General features: G+C 44.5%; 1 protein-coding gene across 1 annotated transcript; it reads left to right on the top strand.

Annotated features, from left to right (window-relative positions):
* Nucleotides 1-1,031: 1,031 nt before the first annotated feature.
* Nucleotides 1,032-8,635, top strand: gask1b (golgi associated kinase 1B). The gene is made up of 4 exons (XM_018746213.1): nucleotides 1,032-1,968; nucleotides 3,916-4,130; nucleotides 4,810-5,036; nucleotides 8,268-8,635. The coding sequence occupies exons 1-4, from the start codon at nucleotides 1,053-1,055 to the stop codon at nucleotides 8,473-8,475; spliced, it is 1,566 nt and encodes a 521-aa protein (XP_018601729.1). The 5' UTR covers nucleotides 1,032-1,052; the 3' UTR covers nucleotides 8,476-8,635.
* The last annotated feature ends 5,948 nt before the right edge of the window (nucleotides 8,636-14,583 follow it).

The raw sequence follows: 14,583 nt of genomic DNA on the forward strand, positions 1-14,583 counted from the left end.
CACTGCTGCCAGGCCCGATCTTTTCACTTAATCTGCAGGGCTGGTGCATCCTGTCAGTTGTGGTGGCATCTTGGGTTTTTTTTTTTTCTCCTTATGTCCTACATTGAACATGCTAATCCTGTGGATTTTTTTGTTTTGTTTCTGGCCTCCATAGCCTTTTTGCAGATTTATTTTGTTGAATTCATCAGTCTCCATACATCTTTTCTCATGGGGTTGTGTCTTTAATTTCTGCCCTCATCAGTATCTAAAATGGATTGAACAAAAAAGAGCAAGAACAAAAATTCGCGGGCACAATTCACAGCAACAAAAGCAACAACGGCCACAGCGCTCTATTTTACATTCCTTCACCACATTTGGACACATTCACGCTACTGCTCACTAATACACACTTTACACTTGCAGTAACCAACCACTGACTGCAGGGGGCGCAAAAAAAACGCAAATGTAGATCTCAACTTTCTAGATCTTACAGATCTCAGAACAGCGGTTCCCTGCCGTGTTAACACATTTTTGTAACAGATGTCAGACTTGGCGAAAAAGTGTTTATGATGAAACGACACTGTTTATTCTACATGAGCATAGAATAGAATAATGCGGTATATATACTATGTGTGTAGATAAAACATGGACAACATTTTCTATCATACTCTACAGTTTGTCTGTGTGTCTCCTAATCTGACATATCATACAAAATGGTATGTCAGAGACTATACAATCGTAGTGTGTGTGTGTGTCCCAATACAATCATAGTCTCTCTCTGTCCCATTTTCTCTCTGTCTGTGTGTGTCCCAATATAATCATACTCACACTCTCTCTCTCTCTCTCTCTCTCTTCTCTGTATGTGTCCCGATCTGAGAAGTTCGTGTCAGATCGACACACACACACACACTTATTCTGCATGACGGCAGAGACTCTCCTGCCTTTCCATGATGAACCGGTGAAGAGGTGTCCCTGCCGGCTGTCCCCTGCATGGAAAGGAGACACACAAGCCCTCCCGCGACAGAAGCTGCGACTTTTGACTCCATCGCGCTGGAATGTAAAGTGGAACCGCGATGCGTTTTTTCGGAGCGGGAAAAGTCAGCAGCGCTCCCTTCTTTTGCGCGCGCTCTTGTGCGCGAATACGCAAGAACACGAGATCGGCCCTTTCGAGGAGGGCTTTGCTGGTCGCCTCCGCGTGTCTGCTGTACTTGTTTTCTGTTGTTTTCCACGCGGGACGCGTTCTGCCCCGGGACAACAAGTCCAGCGGCACCGGCGGCGGGTTCAAGAGTCCCGGGCTGCACGAGGACCCGCGGCACGGCCCTCCCGCGGCGCACATTGGACATGATTCGGCGCAAAGAGGGTCTTTAAGAGCCTCGAGCAAGTACAACGTGGTCTACATCACGCTCAGGTCCAAGCGGCAGAAGCCCGCAATAATGCGGGGAACCGTGAGACCCAAATCTAGGAAGAAACCCGTGGCGCGCAAAAACGCGCGTATTGGCGGGAATGCGACACATGGCATTGAGCAAATGGAAACAGAGGAGTGGAGACAGATAACTGCGTTTTATAAGGAGACAGGCCGGATATGGGGCAGAGATACGGAGCAGAGCTGGACGGTTAGTCCAAAGGGGCGAGGTGGCGCCGCTGGCAGTTATAGCGCCATTAGGATTTACAGCCCGGAGGCCCCGCCGTGGTTGAGCGCGGCGGATGTGGAGGCGCTGCGCTTCCTGGCCGACTGCTCCATCGCCGCTGTCAGACACGTGTCCGCCTCCCCGAACCGCCGTTTACTGCTCTTTGAGAGCGTGACAGCTGAGGCCCGAAAGGCCCGAGGTGAAAGCGGCCCGATTGCGGGCGATCGCACGTGTCCGGGACGCTGCGGCATCATCAAAAGGCACGTGGACACGAGCGAAGTGTTCGCCTTTCATTTGGACAGGATCCTGGGGCTCAACAGGAGCCTCCCAGCAGTCTGCAGGAAATTCACCTTCCTCAGAGGTATCCCTGCCCACGAGGCGCTGCTATGTTCAGCGGTTAATGGATACGTGTATTTGATCGCATGGCTGCCCATAACTATTATGATGCTGAACAGCATCACTGGCTTTGCTAGTTAGCCTTCTACACTGATTTCTAGTGATCACTACTGTCCTTGGACAGCTGGTGGCATAGTGGTTATAGCTACTACCTTTGCTCCCACAGGTATAATTCTCGCTGCCCGTTGTGGTACCCTTGAGCATGGTACTTACCCTAAATTGCTCCAATAAAATTACCCACCTGTACAAATGGGTAAGTAAATGATTTGTCATGGAGGAAAAGCCTAATTCATCTTTGCCTACCCAGGACACGATGCTGGGGTGCATTGATGACTTCATCTTCCTCAATCGCTGTATCAAATAATGGATACATTTAAGGAACGATGGGAATTTTAATCCGCGTTTTCCAGCCATCCAAGGAAGTGATTCGTTACAATGTGAAGAATTATGCTCATAGGTTTGATTAAATGATGATGTTAATATTTTTACAAATGATAGGTGGGGAATGGGACACAAGAAAAAACTGAGACTGAGGTCAGGTTAGCTGTTTAGAGTGTACGTTTATTTCTGTGTTTGGGTCAGTAGTTATGTTGATGCTGTGAGAGGGGGGATATTTAATGTTTTTGTGTAACTTATTTGTTAGTGTCGGGTGTTTTGGGCTGAAGTGTGTCAGGGAGGATGAAGCCGAAACCAGCACGCTGTTAAAAGAGATGTAACCTCAGTTGTTCTTTTAGTTTAAGGCCTTAGCAGGCAAATTGTATCTGGACATCATACACAGCAGGGTTTCAGGGGTTTCAGATGCAATCTTTTGTCATACAGACACCCCTCTACTTACGCAAATAGACCGTTCTTCAACCCCTTACGTTAGTCGAAAGTTTCGTATGTCAGATTCCCCCTCCTCCCCCACCATTCAACATAATAACATTAGCGATTTTTTCATCTCAGTTGTTGCACTAGGTGGCGTGATGGGTTTGTCTGGTTCCTGCTCTCCAGTGGGTCTGGGGTTCCAATCCCGCTTGGGTCGCCTTGCGACGGACTGGTGTCCTGTCCTTGGTGTTTCCCCTCCCCCTACAGCCTTATGTCCTGTGTTGCCGGGTTAGGCTCCGATTCGCCGGGGTCAGCGGCTTTAGACAATGTGTGCGTGTGTCTTATTGCGCCTTGACATTTCTTCGATATTATATATTGTTGTTTTCATGCTAGCTGTTCCTTTCAATGCTCCTTTATATGTCCAGCATCCTTCAATATGGTATTTATAGTTGATACGGTTAAACGTGGTTCCCGTGCTATAGACGATCATCTTTTTCCACATTCATACTTTTTTTTTATTTTCAGCTTCATCTCCAAATCGATTGCTGGACGCTTGCGAGACGGTTCTCGTTTTCCTTCAAGTGCACGTTTACCACCAGGCATTGGGAATAGTGAAAAGGGTAGAAAATATGGGGAAAAAGCACTACACTGAGGAAAGGAGATGGGTTCACGGCTCAAAACACACAGGAACTGGGAAGATGAGGCTTCCTGTCTTGTCTGTTTACGCCGACTTGCGCTTAACGTATTTCACGTGTTTTCCCGTAAAATAAAAGTGCTATCCGTAAATAATGTTTATGCCGGGAATTTTTTTACGTAAAACCGGATTTACGCAAGTCAAATTTACATAAGTAGGGGGATGTCTGTATTTCAGATGTTTTGTGTAAAATAAAAGCTCTATTTTTAAATAATGTGTACGTTGGGAATTTTTTTACGTAAATCCGGATTTACGTCAATCGAATTCACGTAAGTAGAGGGGTGTCTGTATAAGTTTTTGGGACTATGAAGGTGGTGTGAATCAGTTATGGATGCCCTGGATTTCTCTTTTTCTGTTCAATATACTGACCCTATTCCAGTGACACACATGTGTGGTTGACTTGACTTCCAGATAGCCAGCCCAACCCAGCAGTTCTGTGGGACTCGTCCTTGGCTTCAGCTGACAGCAACCTTCAGTCCTCCATCCAGTTGACCTGGGGCTCCTACCAGCGCTCACTCAAACACAAGTGTTGGCACAAAGGAGTCGCTCCCAGGCCAGAATGGGGGTGCTCCAGTATTCACCACTATGAGTGGAGCAAGCTTGCGCTCTTTGACTTCCTGCTGCAGGTGAACTCACACGGAGTCTGGTGAGGGGGTCAGCTGAGGCCATTTAGAAATCAAACATGCATAAAAAGATAGGAATGATCTTGGCACATTCTTAGTCCGCTCTCACCTTGCTTCCTTTCAATTCCGGGAGATGTGTGAGTGCATGACAGTGATTGATCTTTATTTCTGCTCCCCCGCAATCCTAAAGGGACAGTGGGTGACAACAAATGATAAACAAAGGAGGCTATCAGAGACTTTGCGTCATGAAATTTGAGTTGCATTTTGCAAAAATTGATTGGATTAAACCAAATGTATTAATTCAAGTGGTTCCCGATTTACGATGGGGTTACGTTCCATGAAACCCATCGTAAATCGAAAATATCGAAAGTCAAAAATGCATTTAATACACCTGATACACACCTCTGCGTGACAGACTGGGAGGTGCGGATCTCTGCCGCTGCCCAGCATCGCAAGAGAGTATCGCTCCGCATATCCCTTGCCCGGGAAAAATTCAAAATTCGAAGTACAGTTTTTACTGAATGTCTACCGCCAGCTCACCATCATAAAGTCGAAAAAATCGTAAGTCAAACTATCGTAGGTTGAGGACTACCTGTATAACCCTAACAGCTGTACCATGTGTTACTTATAAAATGTGAATGTCTGAATAATAAGGTCCTTAAATGAATATTGCTGCCACTAGGTCTATAATCGGCTGGACAGAAACTGCTGCGGGTTCAAGCCCCGAAAAGAGGATATCTGTGTGAAACTGGGACAACACCTTGAGTGTGAGGACCAGGACAGCGTTGGCCTGGTCCATATAGTGCACCGGAAGCACGACCCAAGGCGTTTGGTGTTTATAGACAACAAAGGATACTTCGACCGAGATGAAGACAATCTGGATTTTAAACTTCTGCAGGGAATAAAAGAGTGAGTACAACTTTATGTGTAGTGGGTACATATGGATTTTGAGGGCGGGGCCATAGCGCTGTGGGCCCCTAGGATTTTGCATTTGAATCCGTCTAATTCTATGCAGAGTTTGCATGTTCTTCCCGCGTTTCAGTGGATTCCCTCAGGTTGCTCTGGGCAGTGAAAACGTGTTTCGGGAAAATTGGTGACTCTGAATTACCGTAGTGTGTGTGTGTGTGTGCATGAGATTTCCGGAGGGGGAGGGGACACACCCAGGACGGGACGCCAGTCCGTCGCAAGGCACCCCAAGCGGGACTCGAACCCCAGACCTACTGGAGAGCAGGACCTGGTCCAATACACTGCGCCATCGCACCCCCCTAGAACAAATATATTATTAGAAAATATAATGATAAGAATATATTATTTACTTTATGGTTGCTCAACTTTTCAAGCGTTCAGTTGGGGAGCTCATTATGATGTGTTATATAACATGTCGCAGATGACAACAACATTCTGTCTATGATCTAGTGAACAATAAGTCAGTGAGGTTTTCGCTGTGGAAAAATGACCCCAGGAATGTTAATTATTCATAGAAACACACCCTGCCCAAGTCAGGGCGATCTGCTGCCCGTCTTCATATGTCTGTGGTGCCATCTGTCTGCCCTCTCATGCTACTCATAATTAATTCAGCCTGCGGTGTGTATCATTTCTCAATAACCACACAAAATATTTCTCACACTTGGGTTTTTTTTTTGTGTGTTTGAGCAGATGAATCAAATAATTGTAATAAAACCCAACCATGAATGCCATTTGAATTGCCTCGAAAAGATGTAACATTTTCCTGCATACACCACAGGTGGGATAATGCACATTTTCTATGTTTCTACTTCTACTAAGGTTTCACTTACGTTTTCTCACATGTGGTAACCTCTACATTTCACCATATAATTAAAATAAGAAAAAAAATAAATATAACAAATTTTTTAAAACGTTTTTTGCATACAGGACACATATGTAAATTATACTAAAGAAAACAACATTAAACAATGATGTTAAAAAAACCATAAATAAGCACTTTGAAAGAAAGACCTACTTCATCTTTATCTGACACTTCTCTCCAGAGGAACTTAGAATCTGAAGATATTTACCCATTTATACAGCTGGGTAATTCTACTGGAGCAATTTAGGGTAAGCACCTTGCTCAATGGTACTACAGCCACAAATGAGATTCCAACCCCCAACCTTTAGGGCCAATGGCAGCAGCGCTAACCACTACATTACCAACTGTCTCAGTCTGTTTTTATGAAAAAAGGTGAATAGTTTAAAGGAAATTAATAGTGTACTGTAAAATGGTAAAGAAGGAAACACAGAAAAAATAAGACACTGAACTTGGTATAATTAAGGAAGTTCTTGGCTGCTCAGAACCCCTCAATTTATGCAGACCAATGCAAAGATGGGAGAGCAAGCATGAGTTTGCCAAAATACCTTTATCGTTCAGCATTTTGACAAGAAGCCTTCAACAGCGTCCACGTATGTTGGGAAAACGATGACAGATACGGAATACAGTTCTGAGGTCATAAAGTAGGAAATGATGTCATCGTCAATGGACCAACGATGTAAAATGCCAATAACAAAATTGTGGAAGCGGCACGAAGACGGCTAAAATGACAGCCACCAGAAAAACATGCAACAGGATGACTGAACAATTCATTCCAGTGCATAGAACCAAATGAAAAACAAAATCTCAGCAAATCTAATATAGATTGAAAATAATGAGAAAAATAGTACAAATAACAAAATAACAAGACAAAACTGAGTAAAATGAGAGCATGTTAGTAGATGAAAGTAATACTGGGGCAAAAAACTAAAAAATGGACAGGATTGGAAAAAGGGATACTTGTATGGACACGTCTTTGTTTAGACCATTTGTGCGTAATGTATTTTATGCGTGAATGTACCATGCCTCTTTGTCTAATACACGTGTGTCCCTGTCTCCATGCCTTCTCGAAACTTTTACTCAGCTGCAGTATCTCAGGATGTTACCAGGTGCACTTGATGTGTTGCCCCAGGGCTATGGCAAGTGGCCTGGTGTCACAGCGCGTAGTTCTGGTGTCTCCCAGTGCCTGGTAGCGTGGGAGGATGTGGGTTCAATCCCTGCTTAGTCTGTTTGGGGTTTGCGTGTTCTCCCCATGTCTCTGTGGGTTTTCTCTGGGTGCTCTGGTTTCCTCCCAAAGATATGCTGTTCAGGTTCACCCATAGTGTCTGAGTGACAGAAAGAGTGTGTGTGTTCCACTGATGTAGGGATGGGATGAGTGATGCAGTGTAGGTCACCATGTTGAACAATGTATGTGGGCTGATAACACTACATAGAGTTCATTAGAAGTTGTTTTAGAAAAGTGTCTGCTAAATATTTAAAAAATAAAGGGGATTGAATCTGCAACCACTGGGTCTAAAGGCAGCAGCTCTAACTACTACACTACCATTTAGCTAAAGGGCGCAAACATGTTATCGTTTAAAAGATCAAAGGACGAAGTGAATTATTGAACTTCCTGTCGAATTCTGCACTAAAGTTGTCAGGAACGACTGCCTTTTTGGGTAGGTGAGATGTAACCTTCTGTTTTTCCTTCGCTGATTTCAGCTGTTAATATCTCAACTCCGTCACTGTGCAACATGGGAAAATTTAAACGTGATTAAAATGTATCAGTTGCATTAAGGTCGGCATTTTCTTGTGATCCGCACACATTTTTGTAAAAGTCAGCAAAGCATTTTATTGCTTTCTGATACATAAAGACCTTTTCTCCTGTTTCAGTGCAGATTCGATGTTTGGCCTGGGATGCTAAGGCTTTGCTTAAAAGCTATGCTCGAAATTTTTGGGGTTTATCCCTGAACTCAAACTGTCTCTGTTTAATCTGGGTAAGTAGTTTAGTGACTTTTTAAGGAGGATGGATTTAATACTCACATTTGAGAGCCACAATAGTTGCTGAAGTTTTTCACCAAAATATACAGTGCTTTGGCTTCAACTCTGCTGTTAGACTGTCAGCTTTATTGTATCATGTTTATTCGTTATTTGTTTCATCTCCAAATTACCGCTTTCTTTGACTCTCACAATGCAGAGCGTCTCACGTCACACGTGACGTACTCAGACGCAAATTTGCAAAATGACGAATCGTTTAGTAAAGAATTATGAAAGGCGGCACCCACTTTTCTGTTGTTCTTTCGCACTGTCACACTAACACTGTCTCTCTCCACAAGGTTACCTGAGCAGGCGATGAGCATATTGAGAAGCCATCATCTTCGGGAAAGACTCCTCCAGTCACTCTTCTTGGACCGGGTGTACTGGGAGAGCCAAGGAGGTCGGCAGGGAATAGAGAAGCTCATAGATGTCATTGAGAGGAGAGCCAAGGTTCTCCTCACATATACCAATGCACACGGTATTAAAATTGTTCCAATGAATTCTTGACATGTTGGAAAGCCCACATCCAGCTAATGTGTTTTTTGTTGCTTGTGATGTAAAGCAACATGTGGCCAAATGTTCCTTGAAGCAAAATCACGGAGATGATGTTTCAAGTCTTTCAGATCAATTCGATGAGATTACAACAAGAATTAAAATGTCATGTTTAATGCAGCAGTCTGAATTATTAAGTAAAATACATTTTTTTTCTGAGTATGGGATTAACGTAAAGGTTAAGTGTTTTTTTCAGTACCTCGAAGATGATTTTGTAAGGTCATATATTAATAGAATTCAATGTTTATGTGCTGTAATATTCCTGTTTGCTCAAGTGAAAATTCGATGTGCAATATAATAGTTGTGTGATTCTTCTGATTTAGTTGGTACATACAATTAGGAAAGACATGTCAGAACAAGAATTTTTGAAAACATTTGTCATTTTACCTGGAAATGGCTTATGACCTGAATGCAAGTGCAAGTGGGCTTGATGTGCACCAGGAGCTGATCTGGGGTTTTCTGGAAATACAGACAAGGTAGGGGCCGATGTTGTGGCCGTGGAGCAGAGCCACGGCTGTAGGCGGTTGAAGAGCCGAGCTGGGATCGTGGAGCCAAACCAAAGTCAAGGTCGTAGTCAAAGAGCTGAGCCGAACTGAGGTTGTGACTGTGGTTGAGGTTTCGAGCCGAGGTCGAGATTTTGGTCGTTGAAAAGAACTGAGCTCCTGGACGAAGCTGAAGTTTGGAGCCAAGGTCAAGAACTTGGTCACAGTCGGGAGGGATAGAAATTCTTGGAAAGCCATGCTGACTGTGAGAGATTCAGCAAGTCCTTGGGGTGGCACCTCAGAAACTGCAGCGAGGTTGAGAAGAATGAGGACCTAGGAAAGGAAATACAAGGAATTACTTTTAAATTAGTTTTATGAATGGTAGTGGGTGACAGTAAAATAGAGGCAAAACCAGAACACCAGAAGTTGAAAATATGTCAATGTATGTAAAACATGAGCAAGTCAAAAGATTGAAATGTCACAATTATGATCGAGTAGCGCTATCTAGTAAGTTCCAGAAGGGTGTTCCGACATTCCAGAATTCCTTTGAATTGTTATGTTCTGTTCGTTTCTGAAGCAGAGAAAAATTAAACATTTTGGTCATCCACATATTTACTGTGCAAACTTTGGTTGTAGACCACAGCATTAAAATGCATTTCCTTGCCAAGTATGGGCGAGTTTTTTTTAATGAACATTTTTTGAATGGTTGACTGAACCCCATTCCTGTAAATCTGTATCCTGTCACATTCCCAAAATAAATGTATGAGTAGATTTGCCAAGAATGGTCTTACATTTAAAAGCAGAGATGTCTTTGGGAACGTCGAATGAACACACTAGAAAAAGGCAGATTCTGTGAATGACTGTGAAGTTTAGTTCCTTGGCAAGTTAGGAAAAAGAATGACTTTATGCTGACTTTATACCGAAGCTTTAAACTAATCCGATTGCTCCAAATTCTTATGGTCACTTTAATAGAACATATGTTCTGTGATGAGCACAATGTTCCAAAATATGTAGCGATGATCTTTGTTGATGGATTACTAGTCTTTTTTGTATCATAATAGCTTCTTTTCTAAACACTGTGTGTTTTTGGTGAATGGAAGCTCCCTCTTCCCATTGGTGGTTTTGACATTATCAATCTGACACTGCAGTTTGGAAGTTCCACACACTGGCTCTGCAGTACTGAGGTTTTACTCACGTAAATGTAGAATTTCTTTCGAAGACCTTGCGTTTTTTGCTGCACGTGTTCCCACTGCATTGGGCAGCACATGGTATATAGATCACATTACCACATTCATTTACTCATTTAGCGTCGCCATGTGTTTTTTGGCCGGCCTCGCTTCCTCTTGCCTTGGGGGTTCCACGTGAGGGCTCCTCTTGTAGTGTTTGAAGCTAGCTTCCGCAGGGTATGGCCGATCCATCGCCGGCATCTTTGCAGGATATCTTCTTCTACTGGTTGTTGTCCTGATCTCCGCCATAGCTCTTGGTTGCTGATGATCACGGGCCAGTGGATCCTGAGAATCTGTCGCAAACAGTTGTTGATGAATGTCTGTATCTTCTTTTGTGGTGGTGACGGTGGTCCTCCAGGTCTCTGCTCCGTAAAGTAGGACTGACTTTACGTTGGAGTTTAAGATTCGGATCTTGATCTTGACTGTCAGAACTCTGGACCCCCACACTCCTCTATGGACAAAGTGTAAATTGCACTCTAAGGGATCCTTCGTTTTAGCCACGATTTGGGGTGTGGGACTATACTTAACCAGCCCTCATCTTCCTAGGAACAGCAACTTATTTTGTGCACGTTTGAGTGCAATGCAGTGCCAGTGAGCGGTTGCTCATATTATGGAACATTACCACACATAAAAATCGGATTCGTATCCAAGTGCAAAATCCTTTCTGCAGATGCCGAGACGGAGCTGCGATGGGTGTTGCTGTTGGGTCAGTAAGCACAGGAAGTGCATTGCTAACACTCTGAAAAACAAGTGAGGTGCTACACAGTAGCCTCTCAGTTCTCATCACTTGGCAGTGAAGCGAGATGGAATAGACGGAATTCCTCCGTGTCACCAAGGCTCCCCACTGCAGCGTCCCGACAAGATCGCATCTGGGTGACATCCGTTCGGAAATGGGAGAAGACGAAATGATTGGACTGCAGGCAGCAGTGGGCACAGCAAACCGACTTCGTTTCGGGATAAAGACGGGAAAAGGGGAACCCGGTTATTTCTGATTGAAAAATGAAGCATTTCAAAACACATAGAAACATTTGAAAAGACGTTCTTAGGTCAAGAAAGAAAGAACAACCACAACCGGAATGAAGTCTTTCATATTGGTTATAATATTTTCAAAATGTCATTTTCAGCACCGAGTGCAGTTGCATAATTAAGCTGTGCTGCTCATCTTAATGTCAACAGTGAATAAAAAGAATCACATGGAGCCTGAAAACAAGGGAAGATTGCTGGTTTTGCACAAGAAAAAAGAAATCTGGAAACTTTCTTGGGCACAAGGCCAGATGACCTTTCTCTCTTATTTCACATCTTTGATGCAACAATTGCTCCAAATGGATTAAAAGCAGCTGTCCTATATACATATATATATATATATATATATATATATATAGAAAAATCCTGCCTTTATTGGTTTTAGGAAGACAAAGTTAAAACATTAACTGAGTATAATTTAAAAGCAACAAAAAATGATAACAAATATATACTGTAAGTCATTTATGTATAAAAACTTTGGACTCACAACTACCAGATTCACTGCTGAGAGATACGGTGTTACACACACACAGGCTGAAACTGAATGTGCCGGGGGGGGGGGGGGGGGGGGGTCGCAGCGAGCCGGAGCGTATCCTGGCAATACAGGACACCTCAAGCAGGACTCGAACCCCAGATCCAGCAGCGAGTAGGACCTGGCCAAACCCGCTGCACCACCATGCCCCCCCCCTTGCATTTCACACACACACACACACACACACACACACACACACACACACACACACACACACACACACACACACACACACACACACACACACACTGTCTGAACCGCTTGTCCCATATGGGGTCACGGGGAGCCAGAGCCTAACCCGGTAACACAGGTTGTGGGGGGATACACCCAGGATGGGACGCCAATCCATCGCAAGACACCCCAAGCGGGACTCGAACCGCAGACCCACAGGAGAGCAGGACCCGGTCCAACCCACTGCACCCTCCTTGCGTTATATACTATAAATAAATTTTTACCATCTTGTCAGCGCAGCCGGAGAGAATGACACAATAAATGGCATTTCACACAAGAAGGAAAATAGCTCAAACGCACGTCCCTTAAAGTTAAAGGAACTTACTGTGTACACTGATTAAGAGCAATGGAGTTGTCTTTCTGCCTTTCAGTACCCTGGGGGTATTGCGAAGACATGAAAACAAGTAGGAATAAGTGACTCAGGCCTTGCGGTAGCAAGACTGACAGATCCTGTTTATGCTGAAGGAAAGTGGACCACGTTTGGTCATCAGGTCAGAATGTAAGCAAAAAAAAAAAAGGCTAAAATTAGCCTCTCGTGTATGTTTATTGGAATTATCACAAGTCAAATAAAGCAACAGGGGCTGAGTTCAGTGCTTCATTTGGTTTTTTTGCTTTTTTTTTTTTTTTTTTAAACTCCACCACAGAGCGCCGTAGGCGCGACACACATTAAGGGATTAACTTTACGCATCTTGCTTGGCCGGCCATAAAAGAGGCATGAAGGGTTTATGGCATTGAAAGGCATCTGAAACATCTGCTCAGGGATATATAGGGCAAATGGACAGTTGCGCTGCTATTATGTCACTGTCTAAAAATACTCCCTCCTGTGACAGGAGAGAGAAAAGCTCTAAATTAAAGATGGCAGCAGTATCAACAAAGAGGAGCTGACAGGTTCAATTCAGTTCTTATTATACACGACATGAGTCACGGCAGGGCTCCTGGTGGTGGCGTGAGACTGTCGACTGATGGCTGAGTGAGGAAGGCAGCTCAGGTTTCCAGCCACTATCGCGGAGACGTCGCTGGGGTCAGACATTGTGGTGCGGTCTGAAGCTTCTGCGAAGATCATCTTGGAGGAGCTTGCAGCTCCTTGGGAAGACTGGATGGTAGAGGATGCTGAAAAATGTATGTGGAGGGATGAGCAACTGGTAGAGCATAGAGCAATGCTACTCAGAAGGCTGGAGGGCAAGGTGTGCTCCACTGACGTATGCTGTAGGGGTTTTCTAGGGGTGTTATTGGATAGAACCTGTAGCATGTTGGGTGTCACAAGTGGCCGAAGATGTAAGGCTCTGAAAGTTACTCCTCAGAGGTGCTATGTGGGTTAAAGTTAGCATTGCGCTGTGACTGCACCGCCTAAGCGAGGGTGTCTAATGTTGAAAGACCGAAACACCCAATAACCCCAATGACATCACCGATGATGTATCCAGGGACATTGCAAAATGTGCAGTATAAATACAGATGGTCCCTGATTTATGATGGGATTAGGTTCCGCGAAACCCAACACAAGTGAAAAATATTATAAGTCAAAAATGCATTTAATACACCTAATAGACACCTCTGCGTGACAGACTGGGAGATGCGGATCGCTGCAGCTGCCCAGCATCGCGAGAGAGTATTGAACTGCGTATCGCTTGTCCGGGAAAACTCAGAAGTACGGTTTCTATCGAATGTCTATCACCAGCTCACCATCGTAAAGTTGAAAAAATCGTGAGTCGAATCATCATAAATTGGAGACCACCTGTATATATATATATATATATATATACCACATATCCATCCATCGGCAACAGACGCTTGTCCCGAGTGGGGTCGCGGCGAGCCAGAGCCTTAACCAGCAACACAGGGTGCAAGGCAGAAGGGGGAGGGGACACAACCAAGATGGGACACCATTCCATCACAAGGCACCACAAGTAGGGCTTGTCCCAGACCCGCCACACGGTGGGCAATGGCTGAACCCCCCGCACACCCCATACATATATATATGTAGGTGTACGGGGGGCACGGTGGCGCAGTGGGTTGGACCGGGTCCTGCTCTCCGGTGGGTCTGGGGTTCAAGTCCCGCCTGGGGTGCCTTGCGATGGACTGGTGTCCCGTCCAGGGTGTGTCCCCTCCTCCTCATGCCCTGTGTTGCCGGCATAGGCTTGGCTCCCCCCGTGACCCCGTATAGGACAAGCGGTTCAGAAAATGTGTGTGTACATATATCCTGTCTGAATTAGTTTAAGGGAGATTGACGTTCTGTTTACTGTCCTTATATATACAGCATATGTAACTAACAAAAATGCGGACAAAAATTAAATTTAATGGGAGGGAAATTTCCTTTTCAAATGTTCTCGAGTTACCCCAGAAATGTACTTGAGTACAGGTAGCGCAGTAAACGGGACTCATTTTTACACACCTCTGTACCACAGTAGCAGTGGTAACAAAGAAACTGGCAGAATAATGGAGCTCATCAAAATAGCGCCTCCTTTTTTAAACCTGCATCGGCACAAAGCTGCACTCACGGGCAGCCTTGACACTAGAGACGCCGCGGCTATTTCAGCCGAGAGAGCAGCTCATAAAGGAAAGCCTTTGCTGC

This window comes from Scleropages formosus, chromosome 5 (assembly GCF_900964775.1).
Source record: "Scleropages formosus chromosome 5, fSclFor1.1, whole genome shotgun sequence".
NCBI classification, from domain to species: Eukaryota; Metazoa; Chordata; class Actinopteri; order Osteoglossiformes; family Osteoglossidae; genus Scleropages; species Scleropages formosus.